General features: G+C 43.3%; 1 protein-coding gene across 3 annotated transcripts in view; it reads left to right on the forward strand.

Annotated features, from left to right (window-relative positions):
• Positions 1-27,304, forward strand: part of grm7 (glutamate metabotropic receptor 7) — a 183,616-nt gene that overhangs the window by 40,568 nt on the left and 115,744 nt on the right. For 2 of the 3 annotated variants that reach the window (XM_068594332.1, XM_068594331.1), the window contains exon 2: positions 24,670-24,886. In XM_068594332.1, coding sequence (XP_068450433.1) covers positions 24,670-24,886 — 217 coding nt within the window. Of the gene's footprint in view, positions 1-6,844; positions 6,960-24,669; positions 24,887-27,304 lie in introns of those variants that run through there. The other variant, XM_068594333.1, reaches the window with a different exon arrangement.

The raw sequence follows: 27,304 nt of genomic DNA on the forward strand, positions 1-27,304 counted from the left end.
TTGTCAAGTCAAGGCCCATCACAAACAAGCTTGTGGCCCATTCTGCGCCTCCACCCAGTGCTTAATGAATGCAGCCAGAGAGCACAGCACTACTCCCTCCACCAGTTACTTGTTAGTGCAGTCACCTCGTTGTGCAGTGCCGGCCTGCAGCGCTGCTTCTACGAGCTCATAGTCGGGTATTACGGGGTGATTAATGTTGAGATCACGGATTCTTGGGAACATCTGCTTTTGTTCATGCAACGAAAAGGGTTCTTACGGTCATGGAAAACCTGGAAAAGTCCTAAAAAAATAAGATTTCTTTGACAAAAATCATTAAAACTGCCATTCAATCACTTCTTGGGAAGAATAGAAAATTCTTCAAAAGGTATTTTTCACAACTTGTGTTTACAAAGCAGATGTACCGAGCATTGTTTACCCAGGTATTAAATAAAAAGGGGAAACAGCGAAGTGAAGTATTAATATATCATCATATTTACGACAACTAAAGAGGAGAAAAGATGTACAAAAGACAAACGTGTTATTAAATACTGAAATGGATTCTGTAAAACGGCCATTTGAAGAAGTAAGCATTTCTAACTTCTATTGAAATGTGGAACTTTTCGTTTTTATCCTGATGGCACTCAACCATAACAATAGCTCTCTCTTCATGAGAGTGATGCTCCACATTAAGAGGACGACTCGCGCTGGACTCACCCTTCAGTCAGCGCGACCGCTTTTAGTGCGACAAGAAAGCAGGTGGTCCTCACACCTTGTTATCAGCTCCATACAAGTGTCCTTGTGTGTGTGGTGTATGAGAACTGTGAGTCGGGTACAGATGCTGGATCTCACCCTACATGTCACCCTTTGTTCCTGTCGGCGAAGGCTAACTTGGAGGGCCACAAAAGTGTGTTTTGTGTGTGTATGTGTAGGGAGGAGGGGTTATTTCAACGTCCAGAAAGGAAAGATACAAATGACCACCATACGTCTACAGGAGGGTTGAGCGATTTTGAGGTTCGTTGACTCCACGATTACTCGGTTTCTCATTGACAGACTGAGCGATTGTTGTATAAAACTGTAAATCATAGCTTGTTTCATTTTTAAAACAGCCCAAAAGTGATGTATTTGGATGCATTGAACACCATAAGTAAGTAAATATTTGGTTTAGTATATGAGAAAATAAAAATGGCCCCAATGGGTCCATTGGGCCACAATGAGACCTCGCCTGAATGTTTCTCTGTACTAAACCCTCTCTAACGTTGTTCTGCTTCACTTTAAAGAGAGAGGATGTTCACATGTTGAATGTTCACATATTGTGCTATGGTTTGGGTTAGAGTTGGACCTTACAGTTGTATCATTTAAACAAATAATCATCCTGAAAGGGATTTCTTTATAGGCGGACCTGAAACCTTTTCATTTCTTTCTGTGTGTCATCTTCATTTACTCTTAACCAGTAACACATAGACTGATATTTACACTTCTGAACAACATCTCAAATGTGTACCTTTTATTATAACTCCAACATTATTAAAATAGCCCTAGTGGTTGCAGAGATACACCCTTTTTAGTTTGGAGAAGTTTCCGGGAAGGGGCCTCAAAATAGGATGTTTTTCAAAAGGTTAAAATGCAACCGGCAGGTTACTCGTCTGCTCGGTGCTGGAGAGGAATGGAGGGTGATGCTGTGAGCGTCACCCTCACAGTATCACAGCCGGTTCTCGTTTCTTCTTTGGACATTCATTTTCCGGGTCGCGGTGCATTCACCGGTTCACGTGTCCACCTGTGCGACGCATCGCCCACGTGTCCCTGAACACGAGGTATCCGGTACATTACAATACATCACATACAGTACCTCCTCCACGTCCTGGGCTCGTTGATCGATGCCTCCACCTCCTCCGCTCTGCTTCTATAAATAGATCACTTAGACTGGAGGAGCCTGAGCGTCCCACCGGGGGATATTCCTCATTTAACGGAGAGGAATTAGCACATCAGTGCCACTTTAGAGCCAATTCCCAACCAAAAGAAACGCTGCGTGCCAAGCCTCGTCCCGACTACACAGGAGTTGTGCCAACATAGCAGCCGAGGAAGACGGAGAGCGTTTCACTTCTCCGCCTCCCGACCATCCTCCTCATTTAGCACCTTCTCCTCCTCCTCCGCCAGCGTGCTGCTTTTGTGCATTATCGCTCCGAGCTGACAGCCGACTAGGACGCGCAGGACTTCCCTCCATTATGGAACAGACAGGGTTCATACACATTTGTACCAATGGATTTCCATGACTTCAAAACACATTTCCATGACTTTTAACCACATTTTCATGACTTTTAACCAAGTTTTCATGACTTTTAACCACATTTTCATGACTTTTAACCACATTTTCATGACTTTTAACCAAGTTTCCATGACTTTTAACCACATTTTCATGACTTTTAACCACATTTTCATGACTTTTAATCAAGTTTCCATGACTTTTCACTAAATTCCCCATGATTTTTCAACAAATTTCCAAGACTTTAAACCAAATGTTGAAGACTTTAAACCAAATGTTGAAGACTTTTAACCAAATTTCCAAGACTTTTAACCAAATGTCCATGAGCAAACATTGTTAGGAATCTGTGTGTAAACAGTAAAAAGTGATAAAATGTAATATTTTAACTAACTATGAGGATTCAAAGCATACAGTAAACCTTAAAAGACCTAAATGAATGAGAGACAATAGTTTGATTAAAAGAATAAACATTTATATAGATGCTTGTATGTATGCCTGCTTATATTTTGAGCCTCTTTCTTTTAAAAGCATATTCATTATTTCAAACTCAGCGTAAATAAACGTCATGAAACATGAATATAACACATTTACAGGACTTTTACTACACTTTGGGGATTTCATTTAATTGGAAATAACCATTTTAAAACTCCATGACTTTTCCAGTTTTTCCATGACCGTAAGAAACCCTGAACAGAGCGGCGGCGGCGGCAGCGTTGTTGATTTAGCTTCAGACATGAGGCCTGACGGGGCTCGTGCAGAAACATCATTAGTCTCCGCGGTCGACTCGTTCATTCATCAGCCAGACGTTGGATGTGTGGTAATGCAATAACTCGTCATTACATTTTTCTCTTTTCGTATTACAGGGAAGCAATTCATAATTCATGCTTAAAGTTTTAGTTTCTGAGGTCCAACTTGGTGAAAAGATTTTTTTGGGGGGGGGGGTTAGTTTTAATAAACGGGCGCGGTGGCACGTTGTCGTGAGCTTCCTGTTTCATGACTCTGGAAACCAATATTACATTCACTGCATGCATTATTCTGCCTGCAAAAATGTGTGATTGATCTGCAAATAGAAGTGATATAACTCAGAGCCATCAGCCAAGGTTATTGCCACAGCCGGAACTCACATTTATAATCCATTAACAATTAATCTGCCCATATTTTTTATTTTTTACATTTATTTATTCACTGTTTAGCCTAATAAATGTCAGAAAGCAGTAAAAAAAAATTTGACTTCATGTTTATTTGCGTCAGTAACAACTCACAATAAAGCGACAGAAACAAATAATGTTTAGTATTATTGCTTGAAAAAAAGAAATGAGTGATCAATTATCAAATTGTAGTTTTTCTTCTTTTTTTTGCAATGTTTTTCAGAAAAGTACCTTGCAGCTTAAAATGACTCGTGTACATTTCCTCTTGGACTCACAGGAGTAAAACAGGAAAGGTGACATTGGAATTTTAAAGTGTAGACAGAGAGAAATGATATCACTCACAGAGACGCAAAAGGTTGATTCCTTTCCTGACCTCAACTTGATTATTCGACAGCTGTAGATTAGTTACTAACTACTGGTTCAGGAACGCCGGAGACAAAATGATTAGGAAATCATTTTCATGACGATGCTGTTTCTGCACGATGACGTTTGCAAAGCAGGAACCAAAATGTTTGATGTTGTAACCTAAATGCTGAGCAAAAATCTTCTTCACAGAACGTTGATGAGGTCGTCGATCAAACCTTTTGAGCGTGAACCTTTTCGACAGCTTGCCTTTCATTCAAACGAGCGATGAGTCATATCTTTACTATTTAAGGTAGGTAGGGAGCTAGGTAACATTATCGCTATTCGGCTAAGGGTGTGGCATTAAAAGTGTCCTATTGAGTGGCGTGCTATACTTATGCCTTCCTGTGAGGCTTGCGGCACAGCTGGAAGTCTAATCGCCACTAAAAACCCTGTCGCCTCTTTGCAGTCATCTTTTAAGCACGAGTAGAAACACCGCGAATGCATCCAGTTGGACATCTGCTCGGAGACTTCCTGTGTCTTAGCTCGCCAGTTAAAGCGTTCTAGCCAACTGTTCTGCGAGGTATAGAAAATAACAGACGCGCTCGCCGTCGTTTGTGCCCGTCCGGGGCTTTTTGGTCTGAGCGCGAAGCTAAAAAACGAGGTTGTGTCTGTGAGTTCCCTGCGAGCTTGCTGCCTGCTGCTTCATGTCACCGGCGAGGCGCTGGTAGAAAGTCAGCTCGTTAGGCGCGAGGCCGCCACTCTCTCTTCATTAGCCGTCTCTCTGCTGTGTCTACGTCCGATCCCTCTGGCGGCCGCCACCCCCGCAGACACTCAGCGGATGATCGGCCATTCAATATTTAATCTGTCTTGACTCAAAGTCTTGGCAGAGCGGGCCGGGCCCTCTGCCACGACCTCCGCGTGAAGAAGAACAACGCCATTAGACGCCGGTCGCCTGGAGCTCAGACTGTTGAGACTCACAGAAAGAGACGTTAGTTCTTCATGTAGAGGGGAAGTTCACCTCTACTTTAAACTCTTGGTGAGAGTCTGGTGCAAAAGGTGCAAAAATAAATAACTCATGTCGTGAGTCTCTGAGGCATAACTGTTCTTCTGCTTGCAGTTTTCATAAAGAAGGAAATAAAGTCTGAACTTTCGAGTCATCCAACAAAGGGATAGCAGCGTCCCTCATGACGCTCCTCACATCTATTCTTTAGATTGTGAGGAGGGAAGCTGGTTAACGTTAGCTGTTAGCAGCCGGTGGGCCGCACATTCCAGTTGGGCTAATTAAGGGAGCTAACGGTAAACTGTTGAGCTAACGTTTAACTAAGGGAGCCAACGGCAAACTACGGTTAACGGTGAATTACATTGTGGTCTGTTCAAGCTCTATTTACTCAATAAGGAAAAGTTATTTGGACATTATGACATCATGAAGTGTTGAAAAGTAATGTCGTAAAATATTTTTGGGGGATTAAGAAAAACTTCCCCCTAAAACAGAACACAAACGCTGTTTTAGTATTTTTTTATTATTGTATAATTAAGTATTACATTTTCAGTATTGCATCGGTCAGTTGGATTTTCTCTTTAAAATGTAACTTTTGAAGATGTACAAATTATCTAGTCTATTTATTTATTATTAAGTGAATTCTTTAGGTTGAACCAGTTTGAACTATTAACTAAATTAATCCAGTGGTTCCCAGTTTAAGGGGCAAATCTGACCCCAATCTGTTCTTTTGTGAAACGTACATCCATATTTAAGTTCTCTGCGTTAGCATAAATGTCACGCAGCATGCACGCTATCGCTTCATTTTTTTTACATTGTATTCACTAAAAAGAAAAGGCAGTTTAGGCTGAAAGCTTTAGATGTAAAAAAAAACAAAAAAAAACCTGAAGGCGTGCATCAACCGGTCTAAAGATAGTTTTAAAGCTTTTAAATCTAACCTTGAATAACACGAGTTGCGGCATCAGCGGCTCTGGAGACATGAGTCGTTGCTTCTTCTGTCATGAACTGCAAGAAAGAGTTAGTTAGTTTTTTTTTGGAGCGTGTGTTTGCCGTGTTCTTTTGATTCACGCTCGGTGTCTTTCCGTGCACGGCTTTAGCTGTTTGTTCCTCTCCCGGGAGTTCGTTCATGAGTCAAGAAGCGACTCTTTGGTCCAAAAAAATAACTGCACAGGAGGAACGTGTTTAAAAGTTATCAGGTAGACGGATGAAGAAGAAGAAGAAAAGCTTTCACTTCACTGCCCTCAGTGGTCTTTGTTTAATCTGCTCATTAGACCCACCTGGTTCCATTTGCTTAATCCTCGAGTGCCCCGAGACGCAGAAGCGTACAGCCGGGTGTTTGATCAAGAGGCGGGACCCGGCAGGAGGGACGAGTGCAAAAAAAAAAAAGTCAGTGTGCAATTATGAGAGCTGGCACGAGCCTCGACCTCGCCGTAAAAACTCATGCAGGCTACGCAGCGTGCCACTTTCTGCATGCAAACCCCCTGTAAGTATCACTACATTTAAAACAAATATGTCTCCACAAGCGATTAAACATCCTACGGTCTCATTGGTCCCTTAATGCTGCGGCGCATGCGGAAACCGCTGATAATTTTAATACTACGGTCGACTGGATCAAAAACTTTCTGGACACAAAGTTGGCCATTTAAAAAAATTTTGATGGAAAAACATGTTTGTTTTTTAATGAAAAAAACAAGTTTTTTAGACTTAATATGCTTCATAACATGCCAATGCTTTCCTGGAGTATGTTTATTTTTGCAGATGTCAATGCTTTAGGTCCCAATCTTTCTAAAAAGGTGCACTATTAGTCTGTGGGTTGTTGTGAGGACACGGAACAATACTTTTAAAAAAACGTGTGATCTCTCGAGGACTAGTTTTTGATCCACTTTGTTCATATCATATCAAATATCTTTGAAAAGTGATTTCTTTTCAGATATATATATATATATATTTTTCCAAAGACTTTACTAAACAAATACATACAATAAACTCAAGTATTGGAATTAATTTGGGGGTTCCTACGACGACTCAAACACAAGAAGGTCTAGACCGGGTCTACCGTTTTCAGCGGGTAAAACACACAACGGCTTTCACGCAAAAAAACACAGAGCAGGAAAACGAGCGCTCCGCCTGGGCATCAAAAAACCGCTGTTCGCTAAACATTTGAGCGCGCTGCCGTAATGATGTTTTCGTTAGCGCGCTCATAAACGGGACGAAGCCTCGGAGAGCCACGGTAGGATACGTGTTTGTTCTGTTTTTGTTTCACGAGACGTCTATAAATCTGTTTAGCCGTGTTTGCGAGCGGCGCTGATGTCTCTCTCTGATGGGCAAACACAGCACATATGGTCAGGATAACGCTCTTGTAATCAATTTAACTCACCTGCTGTCATGTAGCGGAGAATATGTGTGTGTGTGTGTGTGTGTCTATGGCAAATAGAGTATAACTGTGTTTTCATGTCAGTTTCCTTGTATCCTCAGACGACATCCTCATATTTCGTCTGTTTTCTCTCGGAAGTCGCCGTAATTCAATCAATTTTGCTCGTGGCGTGCATACAGTCTTTTCAAAATAAATCTTTGTGTTCACTGGGAACAACTTAGTTAGGTTTACACACAAAAAACAACTTTGTTACGCTGAGGAAAAGATTGTGGTTTTCGGTTGACGTAGCTCCAGAAGTAACGTCTCTTAAGTAGCGACTTAATAATACATTATTCCAGGTCACACCAAAACGCTCGACTTCATTTGGTTAATTCGCTTTTTGCAACCATTCGCGGCAGTAAGGGGGCGCGGGGGCTATGTTAGCCCAAGTTACGAGCACATAGCCTCACTAGCTAACCTAAACTGACCCGGTCTCACTAGCTAACCTAAACTGACCCAGTAACGTTCTTGTAGCTACCAGCACATAGCCTCACTAGCTAACGTAAACTGACCCGGTCACGTTCCAGCAGCTACCAGCACATAGCCTCACTAGCTAACGTAAACTGACTGATATTCGATGTTAGCCAGGTATATCCAAGTATGATGCATGAACCTAGTAAAGTGGTTCATGATCTGTTTCTGAAGTCGTGATACCTAAACTTTACTGAGTAGTTTAGAAGTTTATTTTGAAAAGACTGTTTGCATGTAACAATCACATATTTGTCGCTGGTTTGTCGTCGGCAAATGCATGACAAATGGAGTAACTTTTAGTGAGATATCTTGCCAATAAATCATAGATGTCATTTAGTGAGTCGTCTGCAAACCGTCTGATGTTTATGGAGGGAAGAGTCTTTCTTAAACTGATGAGCTGCTTTCTCTTCATAAGAAGCACTCGAGCCTGTTTTCCCTCGTGACGCTCGTCATAAAGTGTAATAACTTCACATTATTAACTCTAATGAGGCAATTACTTTGGTAAATGGACGCTTTAATTGAGCAATTGTTACTACGCCAACATTTGAGGTGAGCCTCACGGGCGGTGATGATATTCACTTTTTGGACTTCAGGAAAAGATGGAAGATCCGGAGAAGGAACTCTGCCGCCGTGCCACTTTGCTGACTTGTTAAATGCAACATTTCGGTAGCAAATTGTCTGTGAAAAACAGGACGGAGGTCACGTCGCAAACTCCACACAGTCAGAACGAGCACGGCGGTGACAGAACATCAACAACATGTTTCCTTTCTGTCATTTTCTATTTCCGGCCCTTTTATCTGCCCCTTTACTACACCTGCAATTTACTGCTGTCCAGCAGCGTCCGCGGGCCAGATGTCTGTGAACCGCCGAGGGTCTGAGTGTGTAATCTGTCTTCATTTTGGCATTTACGACAGGCGGAGGAGGGTTTGGGGAGGGGGCGTTAGCTAGCGAGCTAGCTGCGTCAAAGTCATTGTCGGAACCTGCTGTGCGAAGCAACTATCTCCCCGAAACACGCCGGAGCCGAGATGAACGACATTTAGAAACCAAGCCCACAGAGAGCTGGATGCTGTGAAGTGTGTGTGTGTGTGTGTGTGTGTGTGTGTTTATATGAGAGCGATACTGAGAGCCTGGAGCTTTTCCACTCAACAATCAAGTGTTTCATTGCTGCTTTTAGCGGCTCTCCGCGAGTTGATGCCGTGAACTCGCGGGGACGAGGGACTCGCGGGTTCGATACGGATGTGTGTGTGTGTGTGTGTGTGTGTGTGTGTGTGTGGTGCGTTGTGTGTGTGATGCGTTGTTTGTGCGATGCGTTTGGAAGGGAAAACAAAAACCACTGAATGACCTGCCATTTTTTTGTTGATGATTGCTTAATGGCTTCTGGGCAGACCAACAGAGTAGCTTGTACGTGGCAGAGAGAGAGAAAGAGAGAGAGAGAGAGACTAAAGGAGTCGGAGGGCAAGAGTGATGTGGCGGGCGAGAGAGGCTGCCAGAGCTCTGAATGAAAGAAGGACGGCGCTCACGGAGTAAAACCTCTTCGACGTTTTTGACTCTTTGTCAGAAAGCTGGAGTCTTTCACACGGACGTGAACACAAAGGAGGAGACACGATTAGCTGGACTCTCTCGCCTCGCATCGGCTGCAGAAACCAAAAGCTCTCAGTGTGTAGAAACCCGACACACACAAGAAAGAATAGCCACACATATAAACGTTGTTACGGCGACACAGAAAAACTTCAACAATGTGACTCGCACTTCGCTTCTTATCGAAAAAGGTGTTGAATCCCATTCTTTTGCATCTCTTTGTGGTGATTTTAATCTCTTTTTGGTGGTTTTAATCTCTTGTGGTGGTTTTAATCTCTTGTGGTGGTTTTAATCTCTTTGTGGTGGCTTTAATCTCTTTGTGATGGTTTTAATCTCTTGGTGGTGATTGTCCATCTCTTTGTGATGGTTTTAATCTCTTCGTGATGGTTTTAATCTCTTTGTGGTGATTGTCCATCTCTTTGTGATGGTTTTAATCTCTTTGTGATGGTTTTAATCTCTTCGTGGTGGTTTTAATCTCTTTGTAGTGGTTGTAATCTCTTCGTGGTGGTTTTAATCTCTTTGTAGTGGTTTTAATCTCTTTGCATATCTGTCGTAGTTTCGTATCTCTTTAACGTAGTGTTTTAAAATCTCTTTGGGAATGTTTTCTGTAGTTGTGGGTCTGGCTTTGTGTCTCTTTGTTGTTGTTTTGTACTTGTTCTTTGCCTCTCTTTGTTTACGTTGTGTTCATTTATGGTAACGCTCCACCTCTTCATCGTTAGGTTCATCTCTTCATCCCTTTGGACGAATCGCCGTCTGTTGGACTTTGTGGACATTGTGCGTCGCTCTCCAGTCGGTCCTCCTCCTGCACCATTTAACCCTAACCCAGGTCAAACGGCAGCGAGCTGTGCGGAGAATAAAACTCGCCTTGAAAGGACGCTGATTTCAACGCGTAGCACACCTTGCAGTCATTTGTATTAAATGGATTTCGCTGCCCGGATTGATGAGATTAGGAAACAATGCGGTGGAACGTCACGTTGCAGGTCTCATTCAACACGCGTGCGGACACATTTACGTCGTCACAGCGTTCATAATTCATGATTCATAACTCGCGACGTAAACCTCGGAGCGGCTCCGAGCATAAATAGAGAATCTGGGATTCAGATTTTTTGGACTTTGAAGCCAACGTAATGCCGCTGCTCCTTCCTCCCAGCTCCCCAAATGGGCTTAATTAAAATGTTCATTGTAACTGGAAGTGTGCCATTCAATTACGCGAGGTCATTCATATTTAATTGACGGCGAGGTCGTTACTTCAAAGTCTGAGTGGGTTTGGCCTCTTCACCCCCGACTCTCCGCTACGACATCCCTCCTCTAATGACCTCCTCTTCCCTTAAACTCTGTCCTTATTCCCTTCCTGTTCGGCTCTTTCATCCTCCCTCCTCTTCCTCACCTGTGCTCCCCTTCCTCCCCCTCGTCTCTGTTTCACGTGGCAGCGAGGTGAGGATCGGGGACGATGTCGGACAAATGAATTAACAACATGAGATTAAACAGGATTACTGACCCGCTGCTCCTCATGAATTATGTAAGCACAGCGAGTCCTGACTACGTTTATTAATGGCTCGCCACTGAGTGTGTGTGTGTGTGTGTGTGTAAGGGTGTCTGCAGGTGTATGTGTGTAGTGTCAAATATTAGAGGGCAGGAATCGGTGAACATGCTTTTCGCTGAGGAATAAAGTGATGGATCGGCGAAGAGAAATGCAAATACGGCCATCTGTGTGTGTGTGTGTGTGTGTTTGGGTGCGAATGTGTCTGTGTGTGTGTATGTGTGTCTGTTTTGTGTGTGTGCATGTGCGTGCGTGTTTGTAATTGCTCTGTGTGTGTGTGTGTGTGTGTCTATGTGTGTGTGTACGTGCGTATTTGTGTCTGCAGTTGCTCTGAGAGTGTGTGTGTGTGCATGTACATGCGTGTGTGTGCGTGTTTGCCTGTGCGCGTGTGTTTGCGTCTGTGTCTCTGCGTGTGTTCATGCTTGTGCGTGCATGTCTGTTTGTGTATTGAGTGTGTGTGTGTCTGTCTAAGTTTGCATCTCATCTGTATGAATCAGTCAACAGCGACTTACCTAACAACCACTTCAGCCGACCCTCAAGTGGGTGCAACAAGGTATTATTAAGCTTCATATATATATATATATATATATATATATATATATATATATATATATATATATATATTATTTCATATGAGGGTTTGCCGTGTAAAGTCACTGCAGACCAGCTGCATGCTCCTCCTCCATCTCTCATGAAAAATGAGTTCCTCGCTGATGAGGAGGGCCGACAAGACAAAGAGGCAAACGGGAGGAGAAACGGCGAGAAACAGAGACAGACGAGGACGATTAGAGGAGGGGAGGGAGGGAGGAAGGAGGGAGGAAGGAGGGAGGAGGGGAGGGAAGGAGGGAGGGAGGAAGGAGGAAGGATGGTGTCAGACTCGCGTCTCGCTGAATGCTGATGCACTGTTGTGCAGATATAGCGATAATAACAAAGTGCACACATGAAGTGACACACACACACTCACACACACACACACACACACACACAAGAGCACACGCGCGGTGACTCAGAGCGTGTGTGACCGTCTGAGGTTGTAGCTTTCTGCTTCATTTCCCCGTCCGTCGGCAGGCGGCGGGAGGAACATAACAGCGTGTTGATGAATGCGTGCGCCTACGCGTGTGTATTTCTGTACGAGCGCGTTGTCGTGCCCAAATGTCAGCCTCTGTGTGTGTGTGTGTGTGTGTGTGTGTGTGTGTGTGTGTGTGTGTGTGTGTGTTACCAGAGTGAGAGAGGGGAGGAGAATATCACAGAAAATGAGAGGTTGTAATGAAATCAGTGATTGCTGTACACTTTGAGCTAGCAGGGTTGCTGTAATTAAGGGTGTTTAGTTCTCTCTCTCTCTCTCTCTCGTTCTCTCTCTCTCTCTCCATTCATCCTGCACACGATCGCCCGGTGGACGAGGTAGCCACACACACACACACACACACACACACGGCCCGCCTGCATTCTGTTCACGTTGAGTCTCTTTGTGTTTCTCGGCCCGATCAGATAGCTTGTAAATCTACAACAAAAAACACACACACACACACAAATAAGCGTTGTAAATGCATCCCAGAAGCCCCGGCGCACGACCGGAGGAGGCGTGAGGCGTCGGCAGGAGGCTCCACGGGGATGAAATCAACAGTTTGTTTGCGAGGATTGATTTATTGCTGGTATTTCCGAGGCCTGGCGTAGCGAGCGGGGCGGGGCGTCTGCCGGGCGGGAACCATCACAAACACACTGGATCAATACAGATCCGGTTCAAAGCACAGACAGCTGGGGGTTTGGAACAAGCTGTCTATGCACATGAGGCGCCGCGAAGCTACCGGAAAAAACAGCTTCATGAGCGGCTCTACAGGAGGAGGAGCCTGATGGGAGACGGGGGCGGAGTCAGATTTGTGATCGCAGGTGTCTCGAACATCATTTCATCTGCACACCGTCTACTTCCTAAAGTAAGGGCCTAAGTCTTTTTCTTTTTTTTTGGCCGATGTCCAGACTGTGACTTATTCCACTTTACTTTTCTTTAATCACAAGACAAAGTGACTTAGGCCATTTTATTTTACCTAAGTCACAAGACAAAGTGACTTAAGCCCCTTTATTTGACCTTTAGAAACGAGACAAAGTGACTTGGGCCATTTTTTTTTTAGCTAAGTCACAAGACAAAGTGACTTAGGCCATTTTATTTTACCTAAGTCACAAGACAAAGTGACTTAAGCCATTTTATTTGACCTTTAGAAACGAGACAAAGTCACTTAGGCCATTTTATTTTAGCTAAGTCACAAGACAAAGTGACTTAGGCCATTTTATTTTACCTAAGTCACAAGACAAAGTGACTTAAGCCATTTTATTTGACCTTTAGAAACGAGACAAAGTGACTTAAGCCATTTTATTTTACATGGGTCACAAGACAAAGTGACTTAAGCCCTTTTACAACCTTTTAAAGATGGCATTTTTTTAAGCTAGCATTTAAGCTAACAATCTAGTTAGCAATTGTTCGACCCTTTTTGTCAATAAAAATCTCACTTGAGCATAATATTAGTAATCATACCATAGTTTGAGCGGTATTGCAGTAATGCCGGTTGTGCAGTGTGTCCAGAGGCAGCTCGTGCACCTCTCACATTTGGTCAAGTTTTTTGTGTTTTCTGAAAAACCAAAAAAAACCTCTTGGGCCAATTCTTTCATGAAGGTGACGACATGAAACATGCATTCACTGCTACATGAAGCAGGTTTCTGAGTGATTAAAATTTCCTTTCACTTGCAGGCGTTAAAAAAATAAATAAAGGTGAATTCCTACCGGAGCCTGCTGGGCTCAAAATTACATTCATGTTAGTTCCTTTTTGTACTCAAAGGGAGAATGAAGTGTTTTGAATTCTTTCATGAAGCTGTTACAACGAACGTTTTGCAAATGTTCTATTCAGGATGCAGAGCTTTGGAAATTATGACCTTTCATCAACGTGGCCTCCCGCTGATTTAAGTTTCATTTAACGATAATTTCAGACGCCTTCGTCATTTCTTTAGAATATCAAAGATTACTTTTTGAGCCATTAAAGCACGGTGTTTCATTTATCGTATTTCTAGTTATGACTGATTAATAGTTCAAGTGTTGACGCACTGATTGCAATTTTCTCGACCGATTAAAAAAAAATAAAAAAGTCCGACCTGCAGATTTCCATTTAATTTCTTTCCGAGAACTTTAATTTGACGGCATGAAAAATATATATATATATATTTGTCAACTTTCTTTCACGAAAAGAAATTGAAAGTCAGTTGTGTGTTTTCTTCATAAAACACTGACTGTTAAATACATTAAACAAGTCTCAAAACACAACTGAAAATAAAACATGTTTGACTTTCCTAGGATGAAAAAAAGGGGCAATAAATACACGACAACACAGCCATCAAAGCCTCTACACCGAGATCACCGCAAAGCTGAACACCTCCACCAACAGCCTGCGTAGTGTCGGCTGCGTCCAGTAAACATCAACAACAGAACACGTGTGTGTTATCTTTTTCTTTTTTTGTAAGTAAAAACATGAGAAGGTAACAAGTATTTCCATCTTTTAAGAGGCGGCGTCAAACGCGTCCTACGCCACCGAGTTAATTATGTTAAGTTAAGCTTTAGGGCGGGTTTACTGTGATTGACAGCTTACTCGCTCGTTCATTGGTTGTGATCTTCTAATCCAAGATGGCGCCCAATTTGAGGCTTCAAAACAGAAGTCCGCAAACCATTGTAACCATGACTACTACGTCCACTCCCTACATGCCGGCTTGGATTGGCCTGTTTTGATTGGCTTGTTTTGATTTGCCTGTTTTGATTGGCTTGGTTTGATTGGCTTGGTTTGATTGGCCTGTTTTGATTGGCCTTCTTTGATTGGCCTGTTTTGATTGGCTTGTTTGGATTGGCCTTCTTTGATTGGCCTGTTTTGATTGGCTTGTTTGGATTGGCCTTCTTTGATTGGCCTGTTTTGATTGGCCTGTTTTGATTGGCTTGTTTGAATTGGCCTTCTTTGATTGGCTTGCCACTTTTGCATTTGTAAATCTCCAGACTTCCGGTCGCTCGACGTCTCCGGTCGGTCTTTCATCGCAAGAAAAAAACCGCTCTGATGTCTGAACCTGAAACCAGGAGAAGAACCAGAAACAATCAAATAGAAATCCCAGTGAGTGACATGAGGAATGAAGGAAAAGGATCTGTGTGTCTGAAGGCCGGCGCTTGGCAGCGACCCCTCAACCCTCCGCCCCGTGAACCGTTTGATAGATTGGACTCATAAGCTGCTCGGTCGCCCCTCTCTCCCTCCATCACACGCCGGCCCGCTGGCATCCCTCCTTCTTTTCCCCCGGACACGCAAAGGTCAGCACCTTGACAGCGCCAATAAAACACAACCTGCACCACAATGTGACACAATGGCTAACCCTCCGCATTGATCCGAGACAGAGAGGAGGGGGGAGGGGGGGGATGAGGGAGAGGCTGATAGAGAGAAAAGAGAGAGAGACCACGAGAGTGTGTGTGTGTGCAGTTGCTTTCTGTGTGCGTGGGTTTGTGTCTATGTGTTTCTGTATGTGTCTGTTTTTGTGTGCGTTTCAGTTTTTTGGTCCGTATGTGTTTGTGTGTCTGTTTTTCTGTATTTGGGTGTGTGTGTGTGTGTTTGTGCGTGTGTCTATGTGTGTCTGTTTCTATGCATGTGTGCGTGTGTGTATGCATGTGCGTGCGTGTCTGTGTGTGTCTAAAGTTGCTGTGTGTGTGTCTGTGTCTCTATGCGTGTCTGTGTGCATGCATGTGTGTCTGTGTGTGTTCGTGCGTTTTCATGTGTGTGTTTGTCTGTGTCTGTGTGTATCTGCAGTTGCTCTGTGTGTGTGTGTGTGTGTGTTTTTGTGTGCGTTTCTGTTTGTGTGTGACCCGAGCTGCAAGGTGACGGCGACGAAAGCCGCATTGATCCAAGACAGATGGCGATAGAAAGGTGGGGAGGAAGAGGAGGAGAAGGAAGAGCAGGAGGATGAGGAGGAGGAGGAAGAAGAGGAAGCAATCGAAGACAGAGGGCCTGACGGAGGAGCAGGAGAAAAGGAGGACGGAGGCTCCAGCATTGATCAGAAGCTCCTCCGTCAGTGGAACGTGAGAGCAGGCGGAGTCGCTCAGGGAGAGAGAAACGGCCCCGAACGCACTTATTGACATTTCCATCTGACATTTCCAGAGCGCCGAGGACTCGCAGTTTATTGACCTTCTGCCGAGCGCCGCCGTCCATTAAGCGACCGCGTTTGTCCGTGTGATCGGTGACAGCCGGCGCCGGTCGAGGCCTCTGGCCTCTCGGTCCGCTCCGTCAGGCCGGGGGTGTTTGTCGGAGGGAAGACGGTCAGAAAAACATGTGGAATGAATCCTTTTTATGAATGGAGGGTGTCTATTAAAGCAGAAGACATTTCAATACTTTCACCCCCTTTTTTTTTTTTTTTTACACATCTGCTGTAACCATAGCGACAGTACTTCTGCTTTGCTGCTGCAAGAGGAGAGAATAACTCACTGCAATGGACGAAACTGTAGAAATAAAACGCCAGCAGCTGAATGCTAATGTAGTAGCGGTTAACGGGTTTGGTGTGTTCGCGCGCAAACATTAGCTAATTAGCATAAAACACCGTGTGCTACGTCACTACATCCACACACATGTGACTCCTCTCTCTTCCCGGACGCTCCACATGCTAAAATTAGCTAATTAGCATGTGTGTTACGTCACTACATCCAAACACATCTGACTCCTCTCTCTTCCCGGACGCTCCACATGCTAACATTAGCTAATTAGCATGTGTGTTATGTCACTATATCCACACACATATGACTCCTCTCTCTTTTCCTGTCGCTCGACATGCTAACATTAGCTAATTAGCATAAAACAGAGTGTGTTACGTCACTACATCCACACACATCTGACTCCTCTCTCTTCCCCGTCGCTCCACATCGCTGACGGATCGCTCCGTTCTCCGTTAATTAGCCGGCGGGGAACACATCTGGTCCAGTGTGAAGACGAGTGTGATCCCTCAGCCAAATGGAGCTGACGGGGCTGACGGAGCTGACGGGGCACATATGGCGCATATTGGGATCGGGGGAAAGGAGGGTTGGAAGTTATTCTGGAGGAATAAAACCTGTAATCTTGAGTCACGTTCTGGTGCCGCTAAATGTTGGGAGGAGAACTCCCTCGGCTTGTTTTTTACCCTCTGCTCTGACCGCTGATCTCTCCCTGTTTCTGCACATTAAAATAATCAAAGTGAAATTTCATGCAATCAGGATCAAGCTTGACGTAATTAACAAATCGTGTATTTTTAAAACAAAGCTCAAAGCAAAAGCCAAGGACATGTGACCCCCTGATGCTGATTCAAAAGTCTTTGCGCCTCTAATTTAAACCAATTCATCAAATCACTTTAGTGCTGAAAGGACACGCTGGCTCACTTTGCATCGCCGCACGATCCTCCCTCGTCTCTTGAAGCATCGATTTGAAACATCTTCATTGTTCTCACAAAGATGTTTTTAGTCAGTCACATTTCATGCAATCAGTTTTTACAGTTTTTGGTTAAAAGTCATGGAGATTTAAAGTCATTGAAATTTGATTAAAAGTTATGGAAATTTGGTTAAAGGTCATGAAATTTTTATTAAAAGTCATGGAAATTTGGGTAAGAGTCATGGAAATTTGATTTGAAGTCATGGAAATTTGGGTAAAGGTCATGGAAATGTGGTTAAAGGTCAAGGAAATTTGGGTAAAAGCCATGAAAATTTGATTTAAAGTGATGGAAGTTTGGTTAAAAATCATGGAAATTTGATTAAAAGTCATAGAAATTTGGTTAAAAGTCTTGGAAAAGTCCTGGGAATCAATTGGTCAAAATGCGTCTGAAGTCTGTTTCACAGCTGTGCGGCAACGAGCGCTCCTCTTATTCCATTTCCTCGCTCATGGTCGCCGATGACCTCGAGGCTCCGAGTTTGAGAAAATTGAGTCCCGTTTTTTCCTGCTGACAATGGAGCTTTCAGAAGAAGAAAAAAACCTCCCTCTGCGGTCTCACCATGTGGGCTTCCACAGTGACGTCCCCTCAGCCCACCCAGGTGGGATTTTACCGACACCCCACTTCCTCCCTTACCTCACCCCTTCAGGCAACGACGGACGATTCAACATTCGGAATGAATAGACTCCAGAAAAGGTAAGGCAAGCGGGGAGAGAGGGGATTCTCACACCGGTGCCTCCAAATGGATATCAAATAATACGCAGAAACAAGATGTGGCTTTACACATCAAAGAGGTTGTCAACTGCACAGAATAGGCCCATCAAAAAGGGAACGTCGGTACGGAACAAGTGCACTCGTACGACTCTCTGCCTCCCGAAGAGAAAGCCGTGGATCATCATCACTTCACGTTGGATGAAAGGCCTCCTACCTTTCGGCACCTTGTATCGTAATTCAAGCTTTCCTAAGTGGATTCCTAGTACCCTGAAGACGCAGAGTGCGGACAGGCTAATGGACCCTGGAGGTGATGTAGATGTCATCCTCCTCTTTAACCACCCAGTCAATCTTTTTATTTTTTATTTCCTGGCATTTCTTTCGATAGGTTTTTTTTTTTTCCGCCATCGAGCTGTTCCCGCTGCCCGTCATCAGGAAGCAACATGGACGTGTTTACGAGCACTTAAGAGAATCTCCTCGGCGGTAATCGTTGTGTTTCGTCTATTTGAGGGATCGCAGTCTACCTGAGGATGTTCAGACGAGTGACACTCGATACCTTTGATGAGGAAAAAAAAAAAGATAACTTGCATGCAAGATCTGCAGAGTCTCTTTAACGATTAATTAATGGTAAGTCATCTCTGGTAGAGACCTGTCAATCACCTTGTAGCCCCGCCCCTAAAGCGTGCACTGCTTTATGGTCTGTTTGACTCTAAATGACCATAATTTACTAAATGAACATCATGCTGTATAGAAGAAGACTTGAAACTAGAGATTGAGACATAAACTCATGTTTACAATGTTTACTGCGGGAATACATCAAGAGAGAAATAGTCATTTATATAGACTTCTATACAACCAGAGGAGTCTCCCCCTGGTGGTCAGGAGAGAGAATGCAGCTTTAACATAAGAAGCATAGACTTCTATACAACCAGAGGATTCACCCCCTGGTGGTCAGAAGAGAGAATGCAGCTTAAACACATGAAGCATAGACTTCTATACAACCAGAGGATTCACCCCCTGGTGGTCAGAAGAGAGAATGCAGCTTAAACACATGAAGCATAGACTTCTATACAACCAGATTAGTCGCCACTTTGGTGGTCAGGAGAGAGAAGGCAGTTTTGACACATGAAGCATAGACTTCTATACAACCAAAATGTTCCTCATAGATATCGCCATAGAACTCTGTAGAACTCTACAGACGCAGCTGGACGAGGTAGGTTTCCACTAGTCTGAAAGAAGACGCGTTATGGCAGCAAAATAGCCCAAAAGTCTCAAAGAAATTGACCAGTTCATGAAGAACGATGCTTCTGCCTCGTGTCACATTGCAATTCTCTGCGTGTCGCCGCTGCAGCTCCGACCGCCGGCCGTGTCGGTGAGCAGTTTCAGATCAGCACTTCTACATTACCCTCACGCGGCATCTTCACCTTCCATCTCCCGCCTCAGGGTTTGGAAACGTCTGTCTGGCTAACAGCGGGGTTTTTTTTTTTTTTGCTGGAATAATAAATCCGAGTGACTTTCGTCCCCTGAACTTCTATTTCGGGAGGTGAAGGGAGTGGAGGCGGCAGGCGCGGCGGACACTATCTACACCATCCACCCGGTGAGACTCAGAGTCCGTCAGCTTCAAAGGGGTTATGTCGGCTCGTGAGAGCACAAGAGTGACTTTTCCCCCCTGACAAAGAAATGTCCCTCTATGAAATGTTTAAAAATTTGCCTAAAAGAAAGTAACTGCTGTTTTTAAAGAGTTTTTCATGTGTTAGTGTTCATGTCTTTCTTGTGATATCTACATTCATAGTTACCGTTGCTTATGAAATGCCACATAATCCAACATCAAACACCAGCCATGCTTAATCTCACACACACAGACTCGACATAATTACATTCTTTTTGCTTCTTTTTCTTTTGTTGTATATCTTATGCGTATTTCATTGTTTGTAATTTTGTAAAATTTTAAATATTACACAGGTAAAGGCTTCAAATGAGCCCAGTTGGTGTTCTGTCTCTTCCTGCTCTGTGATGTTTATTTATCTCTGTTAGGATTTTCATTTTATTGTTTGAGTTGATCAAAATGAATAAATAAAAAAGAAGGAAAGACTTCGCTTGTACTTGTATAGCCTGCAACACATTTTTATTTTAAAAAATTCTGCATTTTTAAAAAAAAAAATATTTAAAATTACATAAAAAGTTAAAAAATACAAATAAAAATCCAAAAAATAGAAATTACAAAAAAATGTTAAAAATACAAAAAAAAAATATTTCAACAAAAAAAAATCAAGAAATATTTCCAAAAATTTTACAATTACAAAAAAAGTTAAAATTACAAAAAATGTTAAAATTACAAAGAAAACTAAGAGTTTTCTGTGTCTCCGTCGCTGTCCTGTGTCTCTTTGTGGTAATTTTGTACCTTTATGTTATTGTGTGGTGTCACTTTATGATTGTTTTGTTGCCTTAAAAAAGAAAGTGTGTTTTTTTTACCTCTGTGGTCATTCAGAGTCTCTTACTGGTTGGCCCGTCTCTCTCATGGTGACATTTTGTAGTTAAAGGCCACAGAGGAGGAAGAGGAGGAGGAGGAGGAGGAGGAGGAGGAGGACTCGCTCAGTGATCCGTTCGTGCGTGAAGAGCATTCGGCCGTTCGGAGCGAGCTGCAGATTCTGTTCCAAACTACAGGAACATGTAAATCATGAAGTCCTTCTTTCACTTCCTGTTAGCGACACTGAGACGTCCTCTAGCTCCATGGGAGCCTCAGAACCTGTGTGTGTGTGTGTGTGTGTGTGTGTGTGTTTTGGGATCTTTTAGGTTTCACTGTTTTTTCATGCTGTCGGCCTCCACCTCAGATTCGACAAAAACAAAACAGCATTTTGTGTGTGTTTGTGTGTGTCTGTGTACGTGTGTAAGTGTGTGTGTGTTTGTGAGCGTGATTGTGCGTGTATGTTTGTGCATGTGTGTGTATATGTGTTTCTGGGTGTGCATGTGTGTGTGTGGATACATGTGTGTGTACACGTGCGTGTGTGTTTTTGGATCCTTTTCATGTGACAAAAAACAAACCAGCGTTGTGTGTGTGGGTGTGTGTGTGTGTGTGCGCGCGCACGCTTGTGCAGGTGTGCATGAGAGAGTGTGTGTGTGTCTGTGTGTGCACTCGATGCGGCATCTATCACTGGCGGCCAGATGAGGTGGCCTTTGTGACACCTGGAGTCAGAAGCCATTAAAGCCTCAACCCGCTCCAGCGATACGTTTCAAGGACGCGGCTCTGAAGCGGCGCAGACCTCCGGGCTTCATCACTCTGACGGGCGGCCGCGGCGTCACGGCGGCTTTGGAGAGGACCTGGAAGACTTTCATTTTGCTCTCCGGCACGCATCACAGCATATGTAGAACATCTGAAGCATGAAAGAGACTTACAGCAACTGTTTCTCACCTCGGTTTATTCACCTGACCGGCCTCCACTATGAGATCATGTTGCTCCATACACTGGTGTTATTGAGTGAAGCGGATGCAGAAATGACTTTAAACTTGCATTCTGACCACCAGAGGGAGACTCCTCTGGTTGTATAGAAGTCTATGCTTCATGTGTTGAAGCTGCATTCTCTCTCCTGACCACCAGTGGGAGACTCCTCTGGTTGTATAGAAGTCTACACTTCATGTGTTAAAGCTGCATTCTTTCTCCTGGCCACCAGGGGTGACTCCTCTGGTTGTATAGAAGTATGTCCTTTGTGTGTTAAAGCTGCATTCTCTCTCCTGACCACCGGGGGGTGACTCCTCTGGTTGTATAGAAGTCTACGCTTCATGTGGTGAAGCCGCATTCTCTCTCCTGACCACCAGTGGAGACTCCTCTGGTTGTATAGAAGTCTATGCTTTATGTGTTAAAGCTGCATTCTCTCTCCTGACCACCAGTGGGAGACTCCTCTGGTTGTATAGAAGTCTACACTTCATGTGTTAAAGCTGCATTCTTTCTCCTGGCCACCAGGGGTGACTCCTCTGGTTGTATAGAAGTATGTCCTTTGTGTGTTAAAGCTGCATTCTCTCTCCTGACCACCGGGGGGTGACTCCTCTGGTTGTATAGAAGTCTACACTTCATGTGTTAAAGCTGCATTCTCTCTCCTGACCACCGGGGGGCGACTCCTCTGGTTGTATAGAAGTCTACACTTCATGTGTTAAAGCTGCATTCTCTCTCCTCACCACCAGGGGGTGATTCCTGTGGTTGTATAGAAGTCTATGCTTCATGTGTTGAAGCTGCATTCTCTCTCCTCACCACCAGGGGGTGACTCCTCTGGTTGTATAGAAGTCTATGCTTCATGTGTTGAAGCTGCATTCTCTCTCCTCACCACCAGGGGGTGACTCCTCTGGTTGTATAGAAGTCTATGCTTCATGTGTTGAAGCTGCATTCTCTCTCCTGACCACCAGGGGGCGACTCCTGTGGTTGTATAGAAGTCTATGCTTCATGTGTTGAAGCTGCATTCTCTCTGCTGCCATTCAATAACTGGATTTGGAGACGAAGAAGTACGGTGAAACAGAAATGTTTTGTTTCCCCAAAAAATATCAGAACTCTTTAATAAGATCAGATTGGTTAGAATATATTTGATGTCCCTCCTGCATCGAAAATCTGTTCCACAGATTAAAGTAAATGAGGTTCTGTTGTACCAGGAAAACAAAAAAGAAAAACAAGAGCGAAGACAAAAGAAATAAGCTCCTGATTATTGCATAAAGTGAAACGTGTTAGTGCTGCAGAACGGTATTTTTAAAAAAAAAAACCTTTGGAGTTCTGTGTTTTTTACTTTTTCCATCACAAAAAAAGTAAAGTGAGGACCGACGGGAACTCGTCTGAGAGAGTTTAACCTTCTCCGCAGGCGGATAGCGACAGTCTTCTATCCATCTAAGTTTTTAACCCCGGACATAATGCGAGTGTGAGTGCGTCTCCACTCCCAGCAGATCAAAGGGTAATTGGAGGAACTATCTTGTGTTGGGGGGGGGGGGGGGATTTGCAAATTTTAAGCGTTTCTCAGAGAATTTCCTGAGGGATGGGATATCACTTTGACCGACCATTAGTGAAGAACCTTGATGGACAGAGCTCAAATAATCTCTGACCTCTCACACGTTTGGCGTAATTACCACGGACGTATCGACTCTTTGCCTTTTTTCCCGGCAAAACGGGAGGAAATCCACGCTTATCTCCCACGTTCATCACCCGCTCCTTACTCATATTAGCAAGTTACTTTTACCTGAACCAAAAAGTCCATTTCCAGTTTAATCATTTAAGCTGCAGCTCCGTATTTTAAAGACACGGCTGTTTATCAGCCAACTTCAGTCAGAAAAGTTCTCGAATTGACTTTCCTCTTCATTTCTAAACCTCCGGGTTTAGCACGATAAAGTCTCAGCGCTTGAATGTATTTACTCGTCATTCCTCCACACTTTGTCTTATTCCAGTGTCTTATCTGTACTTGTCAGTCACAGTCAAGAGTGCTGTTTAAGTAGCAGAAATATATTCATTAAAAAAAGAAAAGAAATTCTTTCCGTGTTGGACATTGTGACATGAAGGTGATTTCAATAGAAACGTTGGCTTTTTGTTTTTTCATAATCGGTTGCTCTCGGTCGAGACACGGCAACAGGGTTCAAAGTCCAAGTATTTGGGCTTTTGCCGTCCTCCGCAACATTATAATTATTAATATTTTGGTTTGGCATGATGTATGTTACTGCTGTATTTGGACGTAATGAACATCATTAGTGAAATTTATAGTTTGGCCCATTTTGGGCCATTTTAGGCGATCTTGCCTGCACTAAAAACTCTCTAACTTTGTTTTTCTTCATTCTAACAAAGTCAAAGTTTGCAGCGAGAATATTCACATATTGTGCTCTGATTAGGTAAAATATTGAACCTTTCAGTTGGATCATTTCAAAGATATGGTCATCATGAAAATGCTTTTTTTTTTAGGCGAACCTGAAGCTTTTACATTTTTGCTGTGTGCCACTCTTAACCAGTTACATATAAACTGATAAATGTACACATCTGAACAACATCTTATGAGTTTTGCTTCTATTATAACACCAAAATGATTTGAATAGACCTTGAGGTTACGGAGATACACACTTTTTTAGTTTGGGTGTGCAATTTCTGAGCGGAGGCCCAAAAAATAGGTCAGTTTTTAAATGAAAAGAAAGCTGCACATTATAGCTGCATGCATTGCTGGAATAAATACAACAAATAGTAAATCATGTGTTTTATTGCATCGTCGTATCAATGTATCGTCAAGCGTGAGTTGTCTTGCCGGTCACCACTCGAGGAAAAAGTCCTAAAATAAGGAAATGAGTCAGCATTTTTTCACTTCCTGTTCCCTAGTCTCCAAAATGAACAGGTTTTCTGAATGTGCATTTGGTCTGATGCCTGAAATAAGGTCTGTAGGTAAGATGGGTAAAAGAGACTGTTTTCTTCAAGCACATAAATAAGGTCAGTAAATCGCCCAATGGAGAATTTAGAAGTTTCTAAAAAAAACCTCTAAATGAGACCAATCAATGCATCACTTGAACACTGGTCCTTCAGCTCCGTAGCTTTTATGTATATACAGGACCAGTAGTCCACTGCCATGGATCAACAAACAAATGTTTGGTTCTCCACAGATTATTTTCTGCATTACTGTGATTGTGTGACTGTTTGTTTGGGTCGTCACGAAAGTGCGAACTCGCCGGTCCGATTCCACGTGAACACTCCCGTGACCGAACCGATCAATCGCGCATGCTTTTCAGCGTCCTTGACTGCAACGCCTCTTCCCTCTTCCCTCCCACCTCCAGATCCCCCAGATCAGCTACGCGTCCACGGCCCCGGAGCTGAGCGACGACCGCCGGTACGACTTCTTCTCCCGGGTGGTCCCGCCGGACAGCTTCCAGGCCCAGGCGATGGTGGACATCGTGAAGGCCATGGGCTGGAACTACGTCTCCACGCTGGCCTCGGAGGGCAGCTACGGGGAGAAGGGGGTGGACGCCTTCATGCAGCTCTCCAGGGAAGCAGGTAGGACCGCTGGGTCAATATATGTCGAGGCTCAGAAGATCCCATTGGGGTTCAGAAGATCCCATTGGGGCTCAGAAGATCCCATTGGGGCTCAGAAGATCCCATTGGGGTTCAGAAGATCCCATTGGGGCTTAGAAGATCTCATTGGGGTTCAGAAGATCCCATTGGGGCTCAGAAGATCCCATTGGGGTTCAGAAGATCCCATTGGGGCTTAGAAGATCTCATTGGGGCTCAGAAGATCCCATTGGCGTGGGGCGCAGTTGCTCAGATTTTGTCCGAGTTGGAGGCCACAGTGCCGAACACCCTTTTTTTTTAACATGACAATGGATGCAAATTTCGACTCTGCCGTGACGTTATTGAGATATTGCCTTCACACCCTCTTAAAGGCGTCTCTTTGTAGAACATAAAGGAGATCAGATATACACTGTGGAGTCACAGGAGCTTAAAAAAATGAATTGATTATGAGATTATGAACACGCATGCTGATTGCTACCCCCGAATAATCTCGGTGACATTTGGATCAGTCCCACGACTCCTCACATCTCACCAGTTCAGGCGGCGTCCTGACATTTCTGTGCTGGCGTTGTTGTTTTTTTTTTCATCCTCCCCGAGGATTATGAAAGGACACAACGCCGAACGGGTTGCCAATGTTTCCACACGGACGAGTCTCTGATCATTGATCTGTGGGGTTTTTTGACCCATGGTTTTTCCCGCACGGCGTCGCCCACGCTCCTTAATCCTTCAACGGGTTCTGATTGAGAGAATACTCAGGAGCCAAGCTGGGATTTAACCTCTGGCTGTGTTCTTGTTTTTGTTGATTTAAAAAGGTACAGAGAAGGACGATCAAGGTGCGTAGAACTCCACCAAGTCCGTCGTCAGTTGGGAGACTAGTAGTTTTACTGCCATTGATATACAGGGCCAGTAGTTTTACTTCTATGGATATACAGGATCAGTAGTTTTACTCCCATGGATATACAGGGCCAGTAGTTTTACTTTAATGGATATATTGGGCCAGTAGTTTTACTTTAATGGATATACAGGACCAGTAGTTTTACTTCCATGGATTTACAAGACGAGTAGTTTTACTTCCATGGATTTACAAGACGAGTAGTTTTACTTCCATGGATATACAGGACCAGTAGTTTTACTCCCATGGACAAAGTTTTACTTCAATGGATATACAGAGCCAGTAGTTTTACTTCAATTGGTATACAGGACCACTAGTTGTACTTCCATGGATATACAGGACCGGTAGTTTTACTTCCATGGATATAGTTTTACTTCAATGGATATACAGGACCAGTAGTTGTACTTCAACTGGTATACAGGACCAGTAGTTTTACTTCCATGGATATACAGGACCAGTAGTTTTACTTCCATGGATATAGTTTTACTTCAATGGATATACAGGACCAATAGTTTTACTTTAATTGGTATACAGGACCAGTAGTTGTACTTCAATTGGTATACAGGACTAGTAGTTTTACTTCAATTGGTATACAGGACTAGTAGTTTTACTTCCATGGATATATACAGCGAGTAGTTTCACTGTAATTCTTCTGGCAGACAGAAAGCAGCGTCTCCTCGGTGGAAGTAATGAGCGGATAAATCCTTAAGCAGGCCGATAATAACTTGTTATTTACGCGAGACAACGTTATGAAACGGCCTCTTAGTGGTGAAGCAAAAATGAGGATAATTAGGATAATCGCATAATTAATTCATTTTGAAATGAAGGAATGACTCAGACAGGTTTCTGAGTGAAGGAAGGTTATTTTCCACCGCTTGAATCAACGTATCGCTCGCGACGTGCAAACAGTCTTTTTCCAAATAAACGTCCGTCTTCGAATATGTCATTTGGGTTAAAATAACCGTGGGAATTTGTGCTTTGCCTTCTTGTTTCTTGTTGTTAGACAGAGGAGATTATCTTTCCTCAATGTCCTCAATGGAGAAGAAGGACCCATCAGCAAACTGACGGCAACTTTTGAATTTAAATTAATAACCTAAAAAAAAAAATACAGACTTAATAATCCTTCTCAGATGCAAACGCCAAGCTTTTGTACAAAGTATCTTCATTTTTTTCATTAATTGCATTTATTTATTTAACTTTTTTTTTAAATTGAATTAAAAAAACATTTTTATGTCCAGTTGCATATGTATATTTATATAAATGTATGTAGAATGAAGCTGTTACCAGCTTGAAAATGAAGGTTCGCGCTCGGTTAACGTTGTAAAATTGTAAAGATATTGTTTTTATTCTCAGAATCAGAATCATTTATTGTCAGGTACGTTTGAAAGGTGCATAACAATAAACATAGACAGGGAATAAAACAATAACAGATAAATATGGTAAATAACAAACAGATAACAATAAAAACTTATTAATTACTTAATTATATCGCTAAATACTACAATACCCAT

Source organism: Clinocottus analis, unplaced genomic scaffold (genome assembly GCF_023055335.1).
Source record: "Clinocottus analis isolate CAN_PGR_092001 unplaced genomic scaffold, fCliAna1.0.p SCAF_3, whole genome shotgun sequence".
Lineage (NCBI taxonomy): Eukaryota > Metazoa > Chordata > Actinopteri > Perciformes > Cottidae > Clinocottus > Clinocottus analis.